This window comes from Pteropus alecto, unplaced genomic scaffold (assembly GCF_000325575.1).
Source record: "Pteropus alecto unplaced genomic scaffold, ASM32557v1 scaffold433, whole genome shotgun sequence".
NCBI lineage: Eukaryota > Metazoa > Chordata > Mammalia > Chiroptera > Pteropodidae > Pteropus > Pteropus alecto.
Window position 1 is genome coordinate 939485 of NW_006433953.1, and position 21455 is coordinate 960939.

Below are 21455 nucleotides of genomic sequence, written 5' to 3' on the forward strand. Positions count from 1 at the left end.
TGGGGCTGGTCCAGGAGGAAGAAACAGCAGTCTCTGCATTTGGCCCCCACTTTCTTACTATAGAGACTAGACAGTCACTTCCAAGCCATGACTCCCCTTCTTCTTGCAGCTTAGCTTGCCGTTCTCACCACCGCTAGGCCCCTGGATGACCTTGACAGCCACGTTTCTCTCCTTGAACTTCACTGAGAACCTGGAGCGGGGAACAGACAGAAAGGCAAAGCTAGTGCCTGCATTCTCTACTCCCATATCTTCACGATGGCTTCCCCTCCCCTTCCTGAGGCAAGTACATCCCTCCATCCCCCCATATCAGAAGACTCAGGACCCCAGAGAACTTGTGTGAGGAGACTAAGAAGCTTCTCTCAGTCTACCCCCAACATAATATGCTTCACTTTCTGACTGCACAAATTTTCGTGGTCACAAGGACCAACAGCTTGGTCGTCTGCCCCAAGCCATTTCTCAGCCTCAGCTCATGGACTTACTGCTCAGCCACAGTGACTGGAAGCTGCTTCTGTGTGGTATCCAGCACCGCCTGGTACATTTTGGTCAGCAGTTCAACCACATGCTCGCTGACGAGCAGGAAGTCCCCCTTGGAACCCACCGATGAAATCTTAAGAAGGGGAAGAAAAGAATAGGAAAGAGATTTCAAAGGCCTAGAATAAGAGGTCTGGTCCCCATCACCTCCAGTCTGCCCTAGCCCTATGATGTCTATAACCTTCTCTAGTTTGAGGTCCTGCCCCCACCCAGTTCTGATACCTCATTCAGATGCAAGCCAAAAAGCCCATCCTTGAAGCTGGTGACCGACACCCCAGCCACACTGTCCAGCCCAATGACAGTTTTGACCTGGGACTTCTTGGCGTCTGTGAGAATTATGTGCTCTTTGGTAAGGAGGAGAATTCGAGAAGAAGTCTAGGGACAAAACAGGAAAGGGTGAGGAAAGGCAGGATCAAGCCCCACCCTTCCAGCCAGCAGCCTAGGCTCTGGATCAGGCCGTGGAGAGTTCAGAACGCAGGCCTTCACCTTGCCATTGCCACGATTGATCTTCTGCACAGTCTCTGCCACCAGGATAGGCCCTTTCTCGCTGCTTTTCAGAGTCTGCAGCTTGGGGTTTTCTTGCAGCCCAATGTAGTCACCGCGGAATGGAATGGGAACACTGAGGACGCATAAAAAGTATGCAGTGGAGACGAAGTCCTTACCCTGACTCCCAAGGCCCTGCACCTCCCTCCACTGAGTTCCCATCCTAGCGCCCCTTCCCCCATTCGCCACCATCTCCTCTATCACAGTGGTTCCCAGAGCACGGTCCAGGATCAACATTGGTAACCCCTGGGAACCTGTTAGAAAGGCAAATTCTTGGGCTACGCCCTCCAGACCTGCTGAATCAGAAACTCTGAGGAGGGAGTATAATAATCTGGGTGTTATCAAGCCTGCCATGAAGTTTGAGACCCACTGCTCTATCCCACCTGGTGAATATTCTCTTTGCTCTTGTTGAAACTGACTGTGCAAGGTCTGAGAGGCCCTCACCTCTGGGGGTATGAAGCCTTCTTGCCCTTGAATAGTTCACTGGCACAGAGCTTCTCCCTCAGGATCTCCACCTGCTTTGGGGACAGCTGATCCCGGAATTTCTTGCACTATGAGTGGAGAAGGGCAGAAGCTATGATCATGGAGGAAGAAGGCAGGGCTGGGAAGGGAGGTAGAGAGGACTCTGAGACATGGAAAGAGAGTGGCAGGGACTGGAGAAGAAGAGAGACAGAGAGGGAAAAGGACAGGCGCTAGACACTTCAGAGGGCAGGAGCTGAAAGAATGTTGGGAAGTAGGATGGGGTCCGAGGGATGCTGGGGGAGGGGGATGAGAACAATCCAATATAAGCCCCAGTTCGAGACAGGTGCTAAATAAGTATTTCCCGAACAGAAGACTATGCTAAGTGAAATAAGTGAGACATGAAACGACAAATATTGCATGGTTTCACTTATATGAGATACCTAAAATATAGTCATGGGCACAACAACATTTCGGTCAATGACAAACTGCATATACGACAGTGGGTCCCATAAAATTGTAATGAAATGAGAAATTTCTACCACCTAATGACACTGTAGCACACGCATCACTCATTTGTTTGTGATGATGCTGGTGTAAACGAACCTACTGTGCTGCCAGTCATATACAAGTATAGCTCATGTAATCATGTAAAGTAATAATTCTTGATAATGGTAATAAATGACTATATTTCGGGTTTATTATTTACTAGGTTATACTTTTTATCATTATTTTGGAGCGTACTCTTTCTACTTACATAAAAAAGTTTGCTGTATACCAGTATGTCATGTTATGCTGGCAGCAGCCAAACACATCTCGTGTTTACTGTATCTCTTGATTGCATCATTTTATCTTCTCCTTGATTTAATTGCATGGTGTTTTATACATTAACATGCTGTATAGGTTTGTTAACCAGGAACAGCAGGATATACCATACAGCCTAGGTGTGTAGTAGGCTATACGTAGGCTATATTCAGGTTTGTGTAAGAGCACTTGGTGATGTCACACAGCAACAAAATTGTCTAACAATGCTTTCTCAGGACATATCCCTATCGCTAAATGGAGTATGACTCCAGCTAAATTATAGGTTCCAGGGGCTGGTAGTGAGGGGGATGGGGAATTATTGCTTAATCTGTACAGAGTTTCAGTCTCGGATGATGAAAAAAAAGGTGTAGATGGATGGTGGTGATCATTGTACAACAATGTGAATGTGCTCAATGCCACCAAACTGTATACTTCAAAATAGTTAAAATGGTAAATTTTGTTGTGTATATTTTACTATAATTTAAAAAAGAGAAAGGGATAAATGAATGGGACTACATTAAACTAAAAAGCTTCTGCACAGCAAAAGAAACTATCGACAAGGTAAAGAGACAACCATCCGAATGGGAAAATATATTTGCAAGCAATGCCTCCAATAAGGGCCTAATATCCAAAATATACAAAGAACTCATACGACTCAATAACAACAAAAAAAACAAACAATCCAATCAAAAAATGGGCAGGGGACCTGAACAGACACTTCTCCCAAGAAGACATACAAATGGCCAACAAATATGTGAAAAGATGCTCAACATCACTAGCTATTAGGGAAATGCAAATCAAAACCACAATGAGATGTCATCTCACACCTGTTAGAATGGCTGTTATCAACAGGACAAGTAATAACATGTTGCAGAGGATGCAGAGAAAAAGAAACCCTCATACTCTGCTGGTGGGGCTGCAAATTGGTACAACCACTATGGAAAACAGTATGGAAGTTCCTCAAAAAACTAAGAATTGATTTACCATATGATCCAGCAATTCCTCTACTGGGTATTTACCCCAAAGACTTGAAATCTCATATCTGAAAAGATATTTGCACACCTATGTTCATAGCAGCAGCATTATTCACAGTGACCGGGACATGGAAGCAACCAAAGAAGAGGTGAAATACTGCCATTTGCCACAACATGGATAGACCTCGAGATAATCATGCTAAGCGAAATAAGCCAGACAGAAAAAGTTGAAAACCACATGATATCACTTATACATGGGATGTAAACCTAAAAGCAACAAACAAACAGGACAAACAAACAGAGACTCATGGACATGGACAATAGACTAGTGGTCACTAGAGGATGCGGGGGGCGGGGAGGAGGGAGGTAGATGGGGTAAAAGGGGTTAAATATGTTGTGACAGGAAGAAATCTAAATATGGGATGGGAACATACAATTCAATATGTATATATGCCTTACTGTTAAATTGTATGCCTGAAACTTACTGGATTTTGTTAACCAATGTCGCCAAATAAATAAATAAACAAATAAAATAAAAATAAATTAAAAAGAGAAAAAAGTGGAAGATGCAGAAGAGGAAAATCAGAGGGCAGAGAACAGAAACACAAATGAGAGGAGAGGTGCCTGGGCACCAGGAGAGGCTGCCCTAAGCCCCACTCACCTTCCACTGGTAGAAGAGCTGCTGTAGCTCCTGATTAGCTGTGCTGAAGTACTTGTAAGGGGCAGCTGGCCACTCTTTGTTCAAGATATTGGTAGACGGCAGGTTGTTCTTCAGCCCCAGTAGAAATTTTTGTACCTTTGTTGGAAGCAGGAGAATTAAGTGGAATGATACAAAGACCTCCCAACAAGCAAACTCACACCCAGATCCTGCCACTTAAATGGAGGAAGACCACCCATAGTGAGAAGCAACAGGTAGAGCTAAGGAGACGAAGGGTGTCAACTCCCAGATCTCTTTCAGCATGAAGTGTAGGCTTGAGGCTGGGCTTGAGATTGAAGGGAGAGAAAGATTCATTCCAAGCAAAGACCCTCTACCCTGAGTAGTGATATGGGAGGAACAAGTATGAAAGCTGACCTCAATATTTTGCTCCTTAATCTTCCTATTCTCTCAGCTGACAGTTGCCTAGAGCCGGCTGCCACTGTCTGTTATTGGACAAGAACCAAATTTCCCTTCCTTTCTGATCAGTCAAGCACGACACCTCAACCTGGCATTCAAAGTCCTCTCCTTAGAGCCCAACCTCTTGTCACGGGATCCTCTGCATTACCCTGGCACACCAACCAAACAGGACTCCTTGCCATGCCCTCTGCCCAGCCCATGCATTATTACCAACCACTCTGTGTGCCTTAGCTCGTGCTGCTCTCTGCCAGCTCAACTCTGCCAGCTCAGATTCTACCCATCCTTTCAGATACAGCTCATAGCCTCCCAGATTCCTTGGGCCAAGGGTGCCTCTCCTTTCTTTGGCGCCCCCTAGCATTTTGTCAATACTTCTGTTTTTGTACTACTGTTTTTGTACTACATGGAAATCTTCTCCCTTTTCCAGACAATGAGTTCTTGGGAGTCAGTTTCCCAGGTCTTGAATTTTTTCACCATTCAACATTTATTGAGTGTGTGCTCTGTACCTGGCACTGTTCTAGGATGGAGACACAGCAGTGAACAGAGCAAACAAAGTCTTCATTCTCATTGAGGTTACATTCCACTGGGGGTGGGGAAGGAGATCACCCACAAGCAAATAAACATATACAATGTAATGCCAGATAATTATATATGTTATGATGCAAAAAAGCAGGCCTTGAGACCGGAATGAGTGCTAGCATATTCCAGAAATAGAAAGAAAGCCAGTGTGACTGGACTAAATTGAGCAAGAGGAGAGAAGATCAGAGAGATGGTTGGTCAAGAACAGATCATGAAGGGCCTTGTAGGCTGTGGTAAGGCCATAGGCTTTTATTAGGAGTGAAATGTAACACCATTAGAGGGTTTTAAGGGGAAGGGTGACATAATCTGACTTAAGATTTTTAAAAATGTAATACAATTTATTTTCTTATTTTGAAAGTTTTTAAACTTGCATAAAAGTTGAAAACATTACAATGAACATCTGTATACCATATATCCCTCACCTGAATTCATCAACTGATGTTAACATCTTGCTCTATCGGCACGCCCTTTAACACATGCACACTTGTATATAAATGCATACAAACATATAAATACATACATGCACACACATATACCAATCTTCACTGCCATATCATCTTAAAGTAGGTTACAGATATCATGACATTGTCCCCTAAAACTTAAGCATGTACCTCCTAAGAATTGAGACATCCTCCTACACAATCATAATTCCATCACTACATCTAAGAAAATTAACATTAACTAGACACACTCATTCAACAGCAATGCATACTCAAATTTCTCCTAATGCCCTTTATAAACTTCTAAAAATATCCTTTTTAGCTTTGTTATTTTTCCTGTTCCAGGATCCAATCAAGTTTCACCCATGGCATCTGACTGTTTCGTCTCCCCCAATCTAGCACTAGGACTCCTAAGTCTTTATATACCAGGGAATACCCAGCACCCTGTTTATTTATGGGATAGAATTATTAAAGGTATAGAAAATGACTTGATCTTGAGTACTTCCGAATTTTGGGAATTTTCATGAAAACTTTTTCTAAGACATTAGGATAAAAAAAAATTAAAATAGAAAAAGGCAGAGCACTCAGTATATTGCCCCAGGAACTATCCAAGCTCTTTGCATCTTCCACTACAAAGACCTAGTGCACTTGGTTTAATCACTCCAGAGTCTCAAGTCCTTGGTCTAGCTTCGATTTAATTCAGTAAACACTCCTAAGCATCTCCCATAACACCCCATGTTCCAACTGATGTTGAGCCTCTAAGGGTTTTCGTTTTTTGATTGTTTTTTCTAGATCTGTAAAGTTCTGCCTTTCCCTATGCACCCCTCCTGCCCCCAGGGCAACCAGGGCCTTGTATGCCTGGGTTGTTCAGGCCTCTATTGAGGGAAGAGGGGTGAGCAGTCTTAAGACAGTGGTTAAAACTCTGGAGTCAAATAGTCTGTATCCCAGCTCTACCATTTACCAGCTGTAGAACTCCTAGCAGGTTATTCAACCTCTCTGAGCCTTAGTTTTTACCTATAAAATGAGGGAAAGAAAAGGGCCTACCTCACAGGGTTATTGAAAGCATTAGAGTTAATGCATATAAAGGGCTTAGTGCATCATTAAGTATTCAAAAAACAGTAGGTATTAGTATTAGTTATAGGGAAGGCAATGACAATATATCTACTAATCAGAAACACTAGGGGAATCGATGCCTCGTGGCTCCCTGCATGCATCCTTCTGTAGGGGGTATGACTTAGTGAAATGTTGTTCTAAACCCAGCCTCTCCTGGGGTGATACTCAGCAGATGCCTGATAATATTCATGTGAAAGAAACGGTGGAAGAGGGGGTGGAAGAAGGGCAAGTCGTGAGCTAAGAGCAAAATCAGATTGCAGGTCTCAGGTATGCAGTTATGCAGCAAGAGGGCAGGAACTCTGAGAAGGCAGACACCCTGGAGCCAGCTGAGGAGAAGCCAGACAACAGAAGAGGCCTAGGAAAATAGAGCTTCCCTGGGGAGGGGGGAGGAGGACACAGTGAAGGCTCAGGGAGTCAGTGGAGAGGCCCAGAGTCCCCATTTCTCCAACTGATCCAGCCTCTCTGACAACAAAGAAGAGTTCCAATGAATGTGTCTTGGGTCTGAAAGAGCACAATTAGTATCCTAACAATGGGTCAAATATCAAATCAGCAGAGGGGAATTCTCATTTATCCCAGCCCCCTGTCTAAGACCTTTCTTTCTTCCTCCTTTTCTCTGGCCTTTCCAAGGCTTCACTGGAAGTGCTGCTCCCTCTCTGTCTGATTTCCCTCCAACACCTCTCAGAAGCATCATCGCTATCAGATGGCTGTCTCTGGAAATCACCCGTCTCCGTCCCTGTTTTCCTCTGACTGGAAACTGCCAATAGTTTGAATGTCCAGGCCTGGTCCTGGCTTCTTCCTGCCCTCTCTGACCTGAGTCCTCCAGAATTAAGAGCCTTCCTGAGATTTAATTTCAGACTTGCCTGCTACAGTTTCAGAAGAGATAGAAGGGGCCTCGGAATGTTGGGTTAGTTAACCCTATATACGTCCTCACTCTGCTCTTCAGTGAGGCTCAGCCCCTTCAAATGTTCTTAATCACCCAGCCCCAGACTCTTCTCAGGTCTATTCACCATGGACCAGTGGGTAGGCATGCTGGGAACCCCTCCTACCACAGGGTTGCCCATAGTGTCTACCAAAGCCAAAATGTGCTCTTATTGTGCTCCTGGGCCTCAAGGCACTGGGGAGGGTCTGCTCCCTGTCCCACCTCTTCTTCTCCTAGGACTTAATTGAGTACATGCAGGTCAAGGAAGGTCCTAGGGGAAAGCTCGGAGTCACATCTTCTCAAACCCCACATCTGTTTCTTCCAAACCTGTCCCTTCCTCTTCAACCCCCCTCTTCCACCCTCAATGCCCACCACTTACCATGCTCTTGTAGATGAAATTTGTCAAGGTGAGGGCAGCCCCTGACCGGAAGTATTTTCGATAATCCTTGCGGGCCTGGCAGGGACATACAAGAAAGGAGCTAAAGTAAAGATAGACAGTTAGACCCAGAAGATAGAAGGTAGACCTTGAAGAAGTTCTGCTTTCTCTCAACCACACAAACAGAGTAAGATAAAGAGCTGAGACTGTACCTGAAGAAATAAAGTCAGACAAGTTGGCAGTGAGGACACTCCAAACAGATGGCAGAGCTCTGCTGCGAAGTCAGAGACACACCCAGGCATATATACAGATCTCCCCAACACATATCCATAACTCCCAGACACACACGGAGCGGGCCCCGAAACACGCCTAGATACAGATGTGCCATCGCACTGAGGTATGTCCTGGGTGTAGGCAGGACTTGCTTTCTAATGCTTTTCCCCCCACAGCAGCTGGAACGATACAGGAGGAACCATTTGGGAGAAGGAACTACATGTGGGGAAGCAACCTCTCTCCCCTTCCCCATTACCTTCCACCCTCTCACAAAAGCCTGGATCAGCAATACCGACGCCTTTATCTTTCCATAGCGTTTCTTTTGCTGTAGAAAACAATGAGCCCATTAGAAAAACTCCATCTCCTGAACCACCTCTCCCATTTCCCACTCTATTAGAGTGAGGGGGTGGGACTTTAGGGGTAACTGGTACCATGTTGCCCCGAAACCAAGAGGAAATGAGGATCTGACTCTTGCGCATCAGCTGGTAGTAGGTGCGGCAGCGCCAGCCTCGGTATATCTTCTGTATGAGTGTGACCAGCTGGTGGATTCTAAGGCGCCTCTGCTCTTCCAGGTAGAAAAGCTGTGGAGAGGTGGAAGGGTAGAATGGACATGCTGGCCTAGAGGAGCAGCGCTCTCTGCTCCTGTACCCCATGGCACCAGAGGCTCCCCTGCCAGTGTTTTATTCAATCATCCCTTTACTGTCTTAGTTCATTCATTTATTCATTCATTCATTTAACAACCATCCACTGAACTCTAACTGTAGTAGGCACTTTGCTAGGATTTGGAAACTCAGACGCGAGCAGCACATTGCCCCGGCCCTCAAGGAGTCCTGCTTCAGGCAGAGGCGCTCGGAGAGGGCCATGCAGGCACACCTGACTCCCAGGGCTCAGGACAGGGTGGGAACCCAAGGATTTGGTCCCCACAGTGAGAAGACTTCCTCTTCCACTATCTAGTCCACGTTACAAGTGCTTCCTTCCCCACCCAGCCTCTCACTCAGATGAGCTCTCCACTCTTCCACCTTGCACGTCTGCCAAGCACAGGTGCACTCTCCAACTCACAGTCTTGGGGCTTCTAATGAAGATCTTTGTCTTCCCAAAGGCTACCTCCTCTGAGTGTATGCTCAGCTCCTCCAGGACCTTCTCGATCCCCTCCCTACAGGAGCAGATGGAGAAAGCTGCTGAGAGGCAACACAGGGGAGGGCCGTCTCCCCCTTTTCCCTAACCTCTTTCACAATGGAAGAAGAGTTCAGAGCTTGAACAAGAAGACTTTAGAGTCTCTTCCCCGCCATAGATGTTCCCTCTCCCCCACTGAGTCTTACCTGTCTCCTCCATTCCACTGAGGCCAAGTGCTCCGGCTCAGCAATCGGTACCTTTCCAGAAAGGGCCTGTACCCCTGGCGGAAGGCATAGCCTGCACGTCGTACCCGCACGTTCTCTAGCAGTCCCAGGTACTGAACCTGGACTGCCACCAGCTGCGAGGAAAACTGACCTCGCTGCTGATGCTCATTGGGCTTTATACACCTGGTGGGAGATGAGGCAAGGCACCGGCTTCAGAAGCTTCATCTTTGCCAGTGTAACCCTCCTGGTTTCTACACCCCCATTCTGTATATATTCCCCTTAGATGAAAAATTTCAGAGGAAGTGGAGACATTGGCCATTCCAGTTTCACTCATTATTGTATGATCCCTACCAAAATCTGATGTTCTCCCTGCTACAAGATTCTCATCTCCTCATCTGGCTCTGTTTTCCATAAGGAAAGGGCCACTGATACCCTTATTCCAGAGACCCCCACACACGTGGACCTGTTCTACAGTGCATGGACCCTGCGCATGCCATCATGTATGTATCATGTTCCTCTGTGTGCCTAGCACATCACCTGATGTAATTGGGGTTCTTGGAATAAAGGTTCTTCATAAGTATGGCCACGGAATTCTTGAACTGGGCCCCAGCAGTTGGGGGGCGTTTGAGAGACGCCTGTTTGGGATCACCCTCAGGGAACAAGGACCGAAGGAGGGGATGCTGGGCCTTCCACATGGCCTGGGACAGGTCCCGGAAGAGTAGGTCGTTATTCTTGTCAATGAAGCTGTTCACGTTGTACATTACCTGTAGAAAAACAGCTATCGTCTGGAGAGCCCATGACCTTGTCCCAGCATTTGGCCCTCCCAGTCTCATTGTGAAGTATTCCCTGTTCGCATCTCACCCCAATTCCTCCCCCATTGCCTTCAGCCTGTGCTCAGGCCCTAGTCTTGACCCTCCGGGCCTGCCATATCACCTTGCCCGCATAGTGGCTGATTCGGAAGCAGCTGAGGCCCATGGTGTGGTCATACTGGCGCTGCGCGTTCTGGGTGACTTTGCTCTCATAGTGACTATGCTTGGAGAAGAGCTGGTTCAGCTTTGCTAGGAAGGTGGAGTCACTGACCACCCCAGGCCGCAGGCACTCCTCATCCAGCATGGCCAGGATACCTCGCTGATTCTATCCAAGGGAACAAGATCAGCTCAGCCTAGACCTGATCCTCCAAGATTTCCACATCCCCACTGCCACCCCTCTGCCCACTCATCCCTTGCCTTCTCTACCATGCTCACCAAGTGAGTTGGGTGGGTGGAGACAGGGACAGGGGAAGGATATTCAGGGAAGGTCCTGGAGATAAGAGAAGGATAACTCACGTGTTCAATAAGGTTACAGATAATGCCATTATCAAAGTAGTCCACCTTTTCCCATAGTATGCCCTGGCAAGCGGAGACATGACAAATTACAGGGAGTGGGTACAAAATAAGCCCTCGAAGACCTCACCAGACCCAGGTCCCCTTTCACTCACCCCACAAAGGACCATCAGAAAGCCCTATAGTTCAGAGGAATCCTTTTGGTGTGGTTTCTGTTTATGTCCCTATTCCTCCAAGGTTGATAGAGAATTTGTGGGGTGGGTGGAGAGACAGAGCAAGGGTGAGGGGGAGACAATGCAGAGAGCCCTATAGGTGCTGTAGGGTGAAGAGGGAAGTGTAAGATGTTGGATGAAGACTGGGGTAGGGATTATGGCACTGTGGGGGTGGGGGCGGATCCTTGAGTAAGTGGAAGGGCAAATGGCCACACCGCTCTGGCAATGAACTAAAGAACCAAAGCACATAAGTAAGTTTATCATCAAACAACCAACTTAATTTGCTATATCTTCAAAGACCTACACTGGTGATTCTCAAATTTCAGTGTGCATCGCAAGTACCTGGAGAGCTTGTTAAAACACAGATTGCTGCCCCAACCCCCCGAGTTTCTGATTCAGCAGGTGTGGGACAGGGCCTGGGAATTTGCATCCTAACATGTTCCCTGGGGATGGTGATGCTGCTGGTCCAGGACCCCACTTTAAGAATCACTGATTTACATAATACCTTGGGACGATATATATTTTTTAAAAAGGCAAAAATGGTTGAGAAGCAAAAGACCCAAAGATAATCATTCTCAGCTTGAGGGATTTGCTGGGGATCAGGTTTACTGGCAGGATAGTTGCTAATCCTACCCAAGGGCCAGACCTCCCAGCTCATTCCCAGGTGTTACTGGAAAAACAAGACTTTCTCTCCCTCCTCCCTTACAGGTCCTTAGAGAATGCAGAGTAGAATTAAGTAAAGTTGCCCTCTCACTTCATTCCAAAAATGCCTTCCCCAACTGATTAAATGAATTATGATATCCTTACAATGCTATGGTCGCTGTAAAAAAGCATCTTTATATACTGATACAAAAAGATAGTTTGCTAATTTATGAAAACAAGGTATAGAACAGAGTGTATTCACTGCTACTTGAATAAATTTTGTGGAAAAATATATTTACAGATTGGTCTGATCACACATCAAAGACTTCTGGAAGAAGGCCCGCTTCAGGTGCCTCTAGATGGGGAGAACCAGGAGGCTGGGGACAGGGTGAGAGAGAGACCTTTCTTTATACACCTTCTTAAGCTTTCTGAATCTTGAAGTATGGAGATGTATTATCTATTTCATTATTTAAATTTTTAAAATAAACCATACGAACAACTAAAAAAGCTTTTCCACACATTATGACCTCATTGCCTGAATGCGGGAGCTCACAGGGAGCATCCCTAGGAGGGTTTTGATGAGTGAGACTCAGCCATTCACACTTTGCAGCAGATTAGCTCAATCAGATAGCCATTCTGACACCCAGCCATAGAGAACAGGGGTTTTGCTGAACAGGGGAAGGAGTGTGGAAATTCTGAGCCATAGGGCACTTCTGGTGAGGTAGACTGGGTTCAGGGTGCTACAAGAGGATAAGGGGAGATCAGCCAGGGCCTAGAGGAGACAAATGATTCTGAGACATTAGAGAAGAGCACACAAAGGGATGTGGTAGGGCGCCAAGCCCAGGAGAAATGTCCCTTCTAAATTTGGCTCACAGTAGCCATAGGCCAAGCACAGCTGTCACTTCACTCTTGTCAGGAATCTCTCCCTCAATACACACCCTTCCATCAATCTGCCTCCTTCCTTGCCTGGCCTGGAGTGGGAAAATGGAGAACTAAGGGGGTGGAGAGCATAAAATTAGGGCTTCTTGGTAATGCTAGAATGTTCAGTTGTATAAGGGAAACCTTTTGTCCTTTGTGTTCCCATCTGGGGACGATTGAGAGGAAATTGTGATCAAGGAGAAAGATCTGGCATGGGCCGAGAAGTCATTTAAGAGAGGAAAAGGAGGAAGAAGTCTTAGCTTACCTCTCTCTGATATTCCTCTTGCTCCTCTTTCAGTGTTATTTCTGTGAACACCTGCTGTAGCTTCTCATTGCAGTAGTTGATCACAAATTGCTCAAAGCTATTATCCTGAGGAAGGTACACGGGTTAAAGAGAGAGACCAAAATGCTTCCTACCTTTCAGCACTACCTCCCTCTCTCACATCTGCCCCTAACCCTAGGGAAGCAGGGTATTGAGGTTAGACAAATCTCTCTTACCTCTAATATTTCAAAGCCGTAGATATCCAGAACCCCCATTACCTTCTTCTTCTCCGCAGTGTCCACCTGAAGAGGAGGAAAAGACAAATCTGAGAACAAGCCCCCTCTGTACACCAGACTAGGCCCTTCTACAGTGGATGTGATTGGAGCGAGAGATAAATAGAACTCGGGTGACCTTTGACCAAGCTGGAAAGGAATCGTTGTGATTTTATTCATCCTCTATATGCTGGAGGACAAGCAAAGAGAGAAGAAAGGAGAAAAAGGAAGATGCAAGTACATGCCAGCATGGTGCTCCCAGGGTATGACTAGAAAGACTTTGAAATCCTCTCAGAAAAATAATCGTCTCTTATATTTGTAGAGCATTTTACAAAAAATTCCATGTTCTTATTTTATTAATTCTATCATAACCCTATAAGGAGTGATTATTCCCATTTTACAGATTAAAATATCAAATTTCAAAAGGACTAAGCATTTACCCAAACTTAGATTCAAATCCCACTTTACCCTCCAGTAATAGCTTCTAAACTGATGGCATTGTCATATACATAATTTTTAAATAATAGCTCTATTTTGAACTAATTCATATACCATAAAATTTACCCTTTAAAAGTATACAATTCAGTGGTGTACAACCATCACCACTACCTTATTCCAGAGCATTTTCATCATCCCCAAAAGAAATCTTGTACCCATACCCATTAATAGTCCCTCCCTATTCCCCTCTCTCCCCACCCCTCAGCCTCTGATAACTACTAATCTACTTCCCATGTCTATGGATTTGCCTGTTCTTGATATTTCTTATAAATGGAGTCATACAAAATGTGCGTGGCCTTTCATGTTTGGCTTCTTTTACTCAACGTTTTCAAGGTTCATCCATGTTGGATGTTTATCAGTACTTAATTCCTTTTCATGGCCAAAAAAATATACCATTGTACGGACACGTCATGTTTTATTTATTCATTCATCAGTTGATGGAAATTTAGATTGTTTCCACTTTTCGACTCTTATGAATAATGTCCCCGTGAACATTCGAGTACAGGTTTTTATGTGGATATCCGTTTTCAGTTTGCTTGAACATATAACCCAGAATTGCTGGGTTATATAGTAATCACGTACATAATTTTAACTGAGCCTCACTAAACTTGTGAAGCAGGTAGGCATTAATGTCCCATTTTCCAAATCAGGAAACTGAAATTCAGAATCTTTGTGAAACTGAAAGGCCACACTGGTGGTAAGTAGCAGAATCAGATAGTCAAACTCAAAAACCAGTGATGTTTCCACAGCAGCACACTCTTAGAAAAAACTGTATGCTACCCTCATCACCATTACTCTGTTCATCTCAGAACCCAAGGTATAGGGCTGATGACCACGGCAAGAGAACGGGGGCAGGCAGGAGAGTATTGAGGGAAGAGGGCAATCTCTCACCTTGATACTCTCGTTGATTCGATTCACTATCCAGCTGAAGAGGCGGCTATAGATGTTCTTAGCCAGAGCATCCCGAGCATACTGAGCCTACAAGGTGAGGCCAAGCTGGTTAGTGTGGCACTCACAGAAAAGACTTCGAATCAGCCCCTTCCTTAAGGCCGCTTACCTGGATGACATTCAATGCAGTGACCACCTTTTCTTTAGCAGTTTCCATGGTCCTGGAGCACAAAGCTCTCTCTAATTCCTCTGAATTCAAACCCACCATTTCCCCAATCTCCTGAACACCTGGAGTGATGAGGAAATACAACATGGCCTGAGAGAGGGCTTTCTCTCAGGGGAGGGAAGAAGGGCTAATAAGTAAAATTGCTGGGAGACTGGTGTCCCTGGGTCTTGCTGGGGAAGTCCTTGAAGCAATCCAGAACATGGCTCTGGAGAAAGCTCTGGGGAGGAGAAGAGGGAGCTCTCGGAACTTTGCATGCAGTATCTACGTTAATATGAGAATCTCCTGAAATAGGTGTAATTGTCGCCATTTTGCAAAATATCAACTGAGGCTCGGAGAGGTCCCAGAATCTAGGTCTATCAAACTTCAAAACCTCATTCCAATATGCTTACTGGGAGTTCTCAATGAGCATGTTTGGGGAAGAACTCAGGAGTAGGCTAAGTGGGACTAAATCAGAGTGAAGTCGATTATGCCGGAGATCGTGGAAGAACAGATGGTAGGAGATTCAGGGAGCTGGGTGGGGGCTCTGGCAGGATGGTGCAGACCTTTCCCATCACAGATGCCACTTGCTGATATCCCACTGGCCTGGATCTCATCTGACAGCTCCACGTTCCCCAGCTTCAGCACCATGGCTGTCACCTCTAGCACCCATCGAATCTCCTCCTTCGAGAACCCAATCACAGTCATTGCACTCTTAGAGAGAAAGCAGAAATCAGAAGCTGAACTGTGGTGCCAGTCCAGTGCCTCCCTTCTCAAAGCTAGAGCCTGGGCTCAGGGGATGGCCTAAGGGCCCAAGCCTACCCCACCCTGGGAACCCACCTGGACAGCTTTGAAGTTGGAGGCGTCGTCCATGCCATCTACTATGGACACTTCCCGGTTCAGATAGGCATAGCCACTTGTATCCTGCTCGAGCTTCAGAGCCTCTGGAAGGGCCAGCGTGCAGGGAGAGAGATAGTACGTGGGCTCTCTGGAAGCCTCCAGCTTTGACCCTCATATCCCTTGCCCTAGGTTCGCTCATTCGCTTATCCAAAGGAGTCATTTTTTTGTTTTGTTTTAAGTTCTTCCTTTGCCTCCTTTGTTTTGGGATCATTAATTCCTAAAACAGACTCAATTTTTAAGTGGTATTTAGGGTTTAGGTGGTCATGATTATTGGTGTTTTCCCCCAACTTTTATGAAAGAAAAGCATCATTGTACTCTTCTCCCTACCCTCAGGGTTCTAAATAATAAAAACAAATACGTGAACCCTCCACTTTGCTAAAGTCTCAGTGGCTCTGGGAGGAAAGAGAGTGAGCACATATCTCCCATCTGCCTCAGCCTCAACCCCGCAGCCTCGTTGGTGCATTCATCATCTGTTCACTAAGCACTGACAAAGGTGCTATGTTCCCAACTTGGCCCCACCTCGTAGGCTCATATTTTGCAAAATCGTGGGGCTGAGCCAAATGGCTCTCTTGTGTTCCCTCATGGTGAATCTCTAGCCCAGCCCCAATCACATAGGCTAGGTTTGTTTGTTTTTTTCTCTCTCCCGCAGATAAACAACTTGTGTAGGGACTGTTTTTCATCTTCATATACTGTGCGCCTGGCTGGCATGCAGCACCTTTTTCTTTTTAAAAAATGAATCAGGGGAATGGTCAGTCGTTTACCTGAAATGGGAAAGCGTGGGTTAATCGTGGAGCTTTAAGGCTATCAATTATCTGTTGTTCAAATGGTTTGAGAATCAGGAAGTGTCTCTCAAACTAGAATTTAATGGCAGCTTCCCCTGAGACACCAATTTTGAAACTGAAGCTTGCTAAAGGGGGGCATCTAAACGGAGAATGAGTCAGAAATGCCCTGCGATGATGACATTAGGGTGGCCCCACCCAGACTCAACTTAAACCAATGAGTGACAGAATCAGCCAGAACAAGACACTAGTGCTATGATTCAGACAAATTAAACACAACCAAGACAATTAAGCCAGGAAGGAGGATGAGCTCTTGAACCATAGAGATCTCCCAGAGGGAAAAAGGAGATGGATACAAGTCTGGCATAGAATAACCAGAAATCAAAGGGACAGGTCTTTGGAGGACAGACACTCACAGTGCTCACAGCTAGAAGGGGGAATGGGAGGCAAACTCTGAAAGGATCTCTCTCAAGTCCCACCAGACCCTGCAGTGATGCCCACCCAGAGCCACTCTGGGCCAGTACAATAGCATTCAAGCTGGGATGGGCTCTTCCTCAAGAGAAGGCAATGTGCTCCATGCCTTCTGCTTCTATAGCCATCTGCAAGGGCCTATTGACACTGATTTCACTGTATTGAGTTATACTTGTTCATACATCTACCATCCCTAGGAGACTGAAAGTTCCTCAAGGACAAAGTCCATGTCTTACTCAGCTCTATATCCCTAGAGGCTAGCACAATGTTCAATCACAGTGGGTGTTCAAGAGATGTTTGATGAATGAATGAATGAATGAATGAGCGATTGAGTGAATGAGTGAAACCTACACATCACTACCTAAAAAGAGGAAATCAAAAATAGGGTCCTGAGTGAGGCAGATGTAGAGCTACCAATAAAGTCCCTTAAGTTGATGACAGGAAAAGATGGTGGATGCAAATGAGTGTTCCATTTTTGAAGCCAGCTTGGGGAAAAAAATAACCCAGGCAGGACAGGGGAATAAGAGCAGTGAAGAAGCAAGTAAAGCTTATTCCTAGCAATAAAACCCCAGAAAAGGAAGAGAACACAGAGGTCATGGGATTTGTTTCCAGCAATGGTGGATGAGATTCAGAATGAGGAAAGCAGGAAGAAGTCTGAGGGTCTCAAGGGAAGAGGGCTTCAGGGGCCCAGAAAGGATTGAATGGAGGTTGGAGATGTTCCAGGGCAGGTGCATACTCAGCAGCTGTGTATCTGCTCCAGCCAGTAGCTGATAGAAGATGTGGAAATTCCTTTCTCCTTTGAGCTGCTTCACCACTCGGGATTTCTCCAGCAGATCTGGCAGAGAATTATAAAATGTTCTGAGGGTCTAGGAGATCTCTCAGCTTCCCTCCAATTCTGCCTCATCCCTGGTGTTCCTAGTGGTTGGTAAGTCTGGTAGTCTAATGTTCCTCCTACTTACGGTAGCAGATTAACAGAAAGGGACACTGTGGGGCAGGTGGGAAAGAGAGGCGGTAAGCAGAATGAGGAGACACGTACAGTTTGTGATGACGCCACCGAGGGGGGATCCCTTGAAGTCAAATTCAATATCCATGTATTTTCCCTTCAGAGACCAGAGAGAGAGAGACTTTGCTTCCTCCTCTTCTCGCCACCCTGTTCAGGAGGGGTCTGTACCACATTCCTCCCTCTCAAATCCCTACACCCTCTCCTCCCAGGCCCAGGGAGATGTTCACTCACGAATCGAGAGGAATTGTTGTTGCGAATGGTCTTGGCATTGCCAAAAGCTGCAGAGATGAGGAGAGGGGCAGTGAGGTGGCTGAGGGAAGAAGAGGGACTCTAGAGAAGGAAAAGCAGGAAGGTCTTCCAGTCATTGTGCCAATCTCAGTTTTTTCAGGCTAAATGAGAACAGTGGTTTTGGAGCACCAGGGAAGAGAGTCCAGGGATGAGTGGCTCTGGGGATGGCAGGGAGGGGAGGGGAAAATTCTCACCTTCCAGCACTGGGTTTGACTGAAGCAGTTGCTCCTTCACAGCGTTCACCTGCTCCCCTTTCCCACAGACGGCCGCCACATAAGACATCACCAGCTTGCTAGCCTCTGTGCAAGAGAAGCCCTCACATGGATCCCCAGACCACCCTCCTTAACTTCCTTCATTCCAGCACCTCGGACTCCTCAGAGTCAGAAAAACCAAGAGGGAATTTCAGGGGCAGGGGAGGGACAAGACTAGGCTTGGCTTGGAAAGCAACAAGGGGGTAGTTCCAGTGGTGATTCACCCAGCCAGGTGCCTCACCAGTCTTCCCGGCTCCACTCTCGCCTGTGATGAGGATACACTGGTCTTGGTCCCGGAACCTCAGTGACTGGTATGCCACATTTGCCAATGCATAGCTTGGGGGGAGGAAGTGGGTAATGACTACTGTGGGGACAGTCCAAGACACCATCTTTCTCTTGATCCCCAGCCTCCAAATTCACCCACCCTCCACATCTGGACCAGATTGAGGCAAGTGACAGGCCTAGGAAGGGGCCTCTAGAGGACCAGGAGAAGAAGGGGCAGCTGGAGAACATCCTTCAGGAGAAAGGCTAGAGGAAATGAGGATGTCTCATTGTCAGGAACATCCGTCACCATCCCTTGGTCCCTCTACTCACATATGGGGCTTCAGCTCATAGAAGGTATACTCCTGGTATTTGGCAATGAACTCTGGGCCATAGATGGGCAGCTGTTGGTAGGGATTCACGGAGACCACAACATTCCCAATGTAGGTCTGGAGCCGAAGAAGAAAGAGAAGGAAATGAGCGGGGGTAAGGGTCAGGGGGCAGAAGGAGTGGGAGCACGTAAACTCTCTAGCCACACACCCATGGTCAAGGGCACCAATACACACTCACATAAATCTCTTTGTTTTCATAGCGCAGCTTGAGGTTCTTGAGCAGAGACTCCTGCTCCAGGGGTTCCAGGAGCACAAGGTCTTCCACCCCCACGGAATCTTCCCGTAGAGTCATGTTCAGAATGACTACTGATCCTGGGAGTAGAGTCATGTTCAGAAGGGCTACTGATCCTGGGAGTAAGGCGGGCAGTTTGCTGATGTCTGTTCAGCTTTAGAGACCAGTAACCGAAGGGGGGAAGGTAGAAGGACCTAATAGAGCCTTCCTCTCTCCTAGTCCTGGCCCTAGAGAAAGCCCCTAACCTAGGAGAGGTCTCTGGACTAGCCCAAGCTAACTGTGGAAGGCTGCAGAAAACTCATTGGGAGGTGAGGGAATCCTCTGCTCCTTGGATTGGGGCAGAGGTAGGACAGGACCATCTGCCTCCGACCACCAGGGTAAGGAAGGCACCTCGTAGGTAGTGGCTGGAGAAGCACAGTTGTGTTTGCAAGAAGGCTGGGGAGGACAGGGCAAGCAAAACTTTGTGCCACAGCCAGGCATCAAAAGCTCTCCCCGCTCCTACACTGAGGCCTTGGCCAGGGTCCAGACTCCCTGACCATTCGTCCCCAGTTCTCCCTCTCAACTCCCTACCTCCAACAGCCCTTATTTCAGTCACCCAATCCACTCATGCCCATTTCAGCGTTCTCTCCTCCTCTTTCATTGATACACTGAGATTCACTTTTTAAATGGGGACAGATGAGGTGATAAGTTTGAGGGCAGAGGCAGGAGTTCCTCCATAAAAGATTGGAATACCTCAAAGAAAATGAAAGTGAGATTTGTTTCCCAACAAGCAAGTAGCTGTTGGGATCTCTGGATGTGCCTACATTTTTGTTCCTATTTTTCTACTTCCAGCTTTTATACCCATTCTTGTAACCTGACAGGGACTTTGCCCCAGAAGGACACACCCAGAATTTTAGTAGCTGGTGGGAATGGTCAAGGAGGAGCAGAGTTAGAAGGGCAGAGAGCATTGTGGGGCTCAGCCCCACGCAGAAGACACATGGCAGGTATTCCATAAGGTGGAAGCCTAGCCCTCCCCAGTCTTTCCTGTGGGACTGAGTAGGTGAGGTGGCCTGGTACAGGACAGAATTATCAGTACAATGGTCAATGCCACTCCCTAACAGGAATAAAAGAGCCATATCGTCCTCTTCTCCTGTACTGCTGAACACCTGGCATGCTGACTTCAAAAACAAATATGGGGATTTCTGGTCGTCAAGATGGCAGAGTAGGTAAATGCTGCGCTTGTCTCCTCTCATGACCACATCAAAATTACAACCAAACTGTGGAACAACCATCATTGAGAATTGCCTGAAGTCTAGCTGAATAGAAGTCCTATAACTAAGTATATACAGAAGAAGCTACTAGGAGACTGGTGGAAAGGGCAGAGACTCAGAACAGAGTTGGTCCCACAACCATGTGTGGCAGTTAAAAATTAGGAAAGAGGAGGCAAAAAGGGGACATGGGCTGCCTTCTCCCTTCACTCTACTTTCCCAAAGCTTCAGAAAAAGAAAGCACTTGTCACTTCCTGGAACACACGTGGAGGGAGCAGTAACACTGAAATAGCAATCTCTAGCAATCATGTAGTAATTACCACAAGCCAGATAGGGCTCTAAATATTTTACATATATTCATTCATTTAATGCTTACAATATCCCCATGAACTAGGTACTATTATTATCTCGCATTTTCCAGGTTTTTTTTTTTTTTTTTTTAAGTTAAGTTGTTAAGTAACTTGGCAGGTAAGGACGAGAAACAGAAACAGGGCTGGGAGAAAGCATCATCTTTGGATTTGGATTTGAGGAAAGTGAGAATGTGATTGGTTGGAGCTAGGGAAGGGGAAAAGGAAGCAGACCCCCGGGGGGTACTCCAAGATGTAAAAAGAAGAGCAGCGACAGGTCAGGACAACACTCACCCAACACTGGAACTAGGGAGTAACTTCACTGTCCCTTGAAGAATGATGGATAAAATCCCAATTTGATAGGAAGGGGTCATAGGATGTCCAGGCCCCAAAGGTGGAGAGATGACTTTGTTAACAGGAGCTGTCCATGGTGTCAGAGAAGCCAGAAAAGAGATCGCCGTCCTCTTGCCAGTGTCCACTCTTCTGACCTTCCTCTGTGCTGCCTCCTCTAGCCACGGTTCCCTGTCAGTCAAGCCAGGAGAGGCCAGAGACTGCTGCTCAGCACAAAGTTCGAAGCTGTTCCTGGTGAGGGTGTGGCTCACTTAACCC

General features: G+C 46.5%; 1 protein-coding gene across 1 annotated transcript; it reads right to left on the minus strand.

Moving 5' to 3' along the window:
• Window positions 1-39: 39 nt before the first annotated feature.
• MYO1A (myosin IA) lies at window positions 40-21455 on the minus strand. The gene is made up of 28 exons (XM_006908926.2): window positions 21141-21455; window positions 19199-19332; window positions 18962-19077; window positions 18609-18703; window positions 18311-18415; window positions 18060-18106; window positions 17862-17925; window positions 17562-17660; window positions 15516-15619; window positions 15242-15389; window positions 14643-14761; window positions 14477-14563; window positions 13052-13117; window positions 12819-12923; window positions 10785-10847; window positions 10393-10593; window positions 9997-10223; window positions 9442-9642; window positions 9182-9275; window positions 8554-8703; window positions 8379-8447; window positions 7853-7927; window positions 3973-4107; window positions 1519-1625; window positions 1018-1150; window positions 754-906; window positions 480-607; window positions 40-190 (listed from the first exon to the last, which is right to left on the minus strand). Exons 2-28 carry the CDS (start codon window positions 19310-19312, stop codon window positions 67-69), a joined length of 3129 nt encoding a protein of 1042 aa, XP_006908988.1. The 5' UTR covers window positions 19313-19332; window positions 21141-21455; the 3' UTR covers window positions 40-66.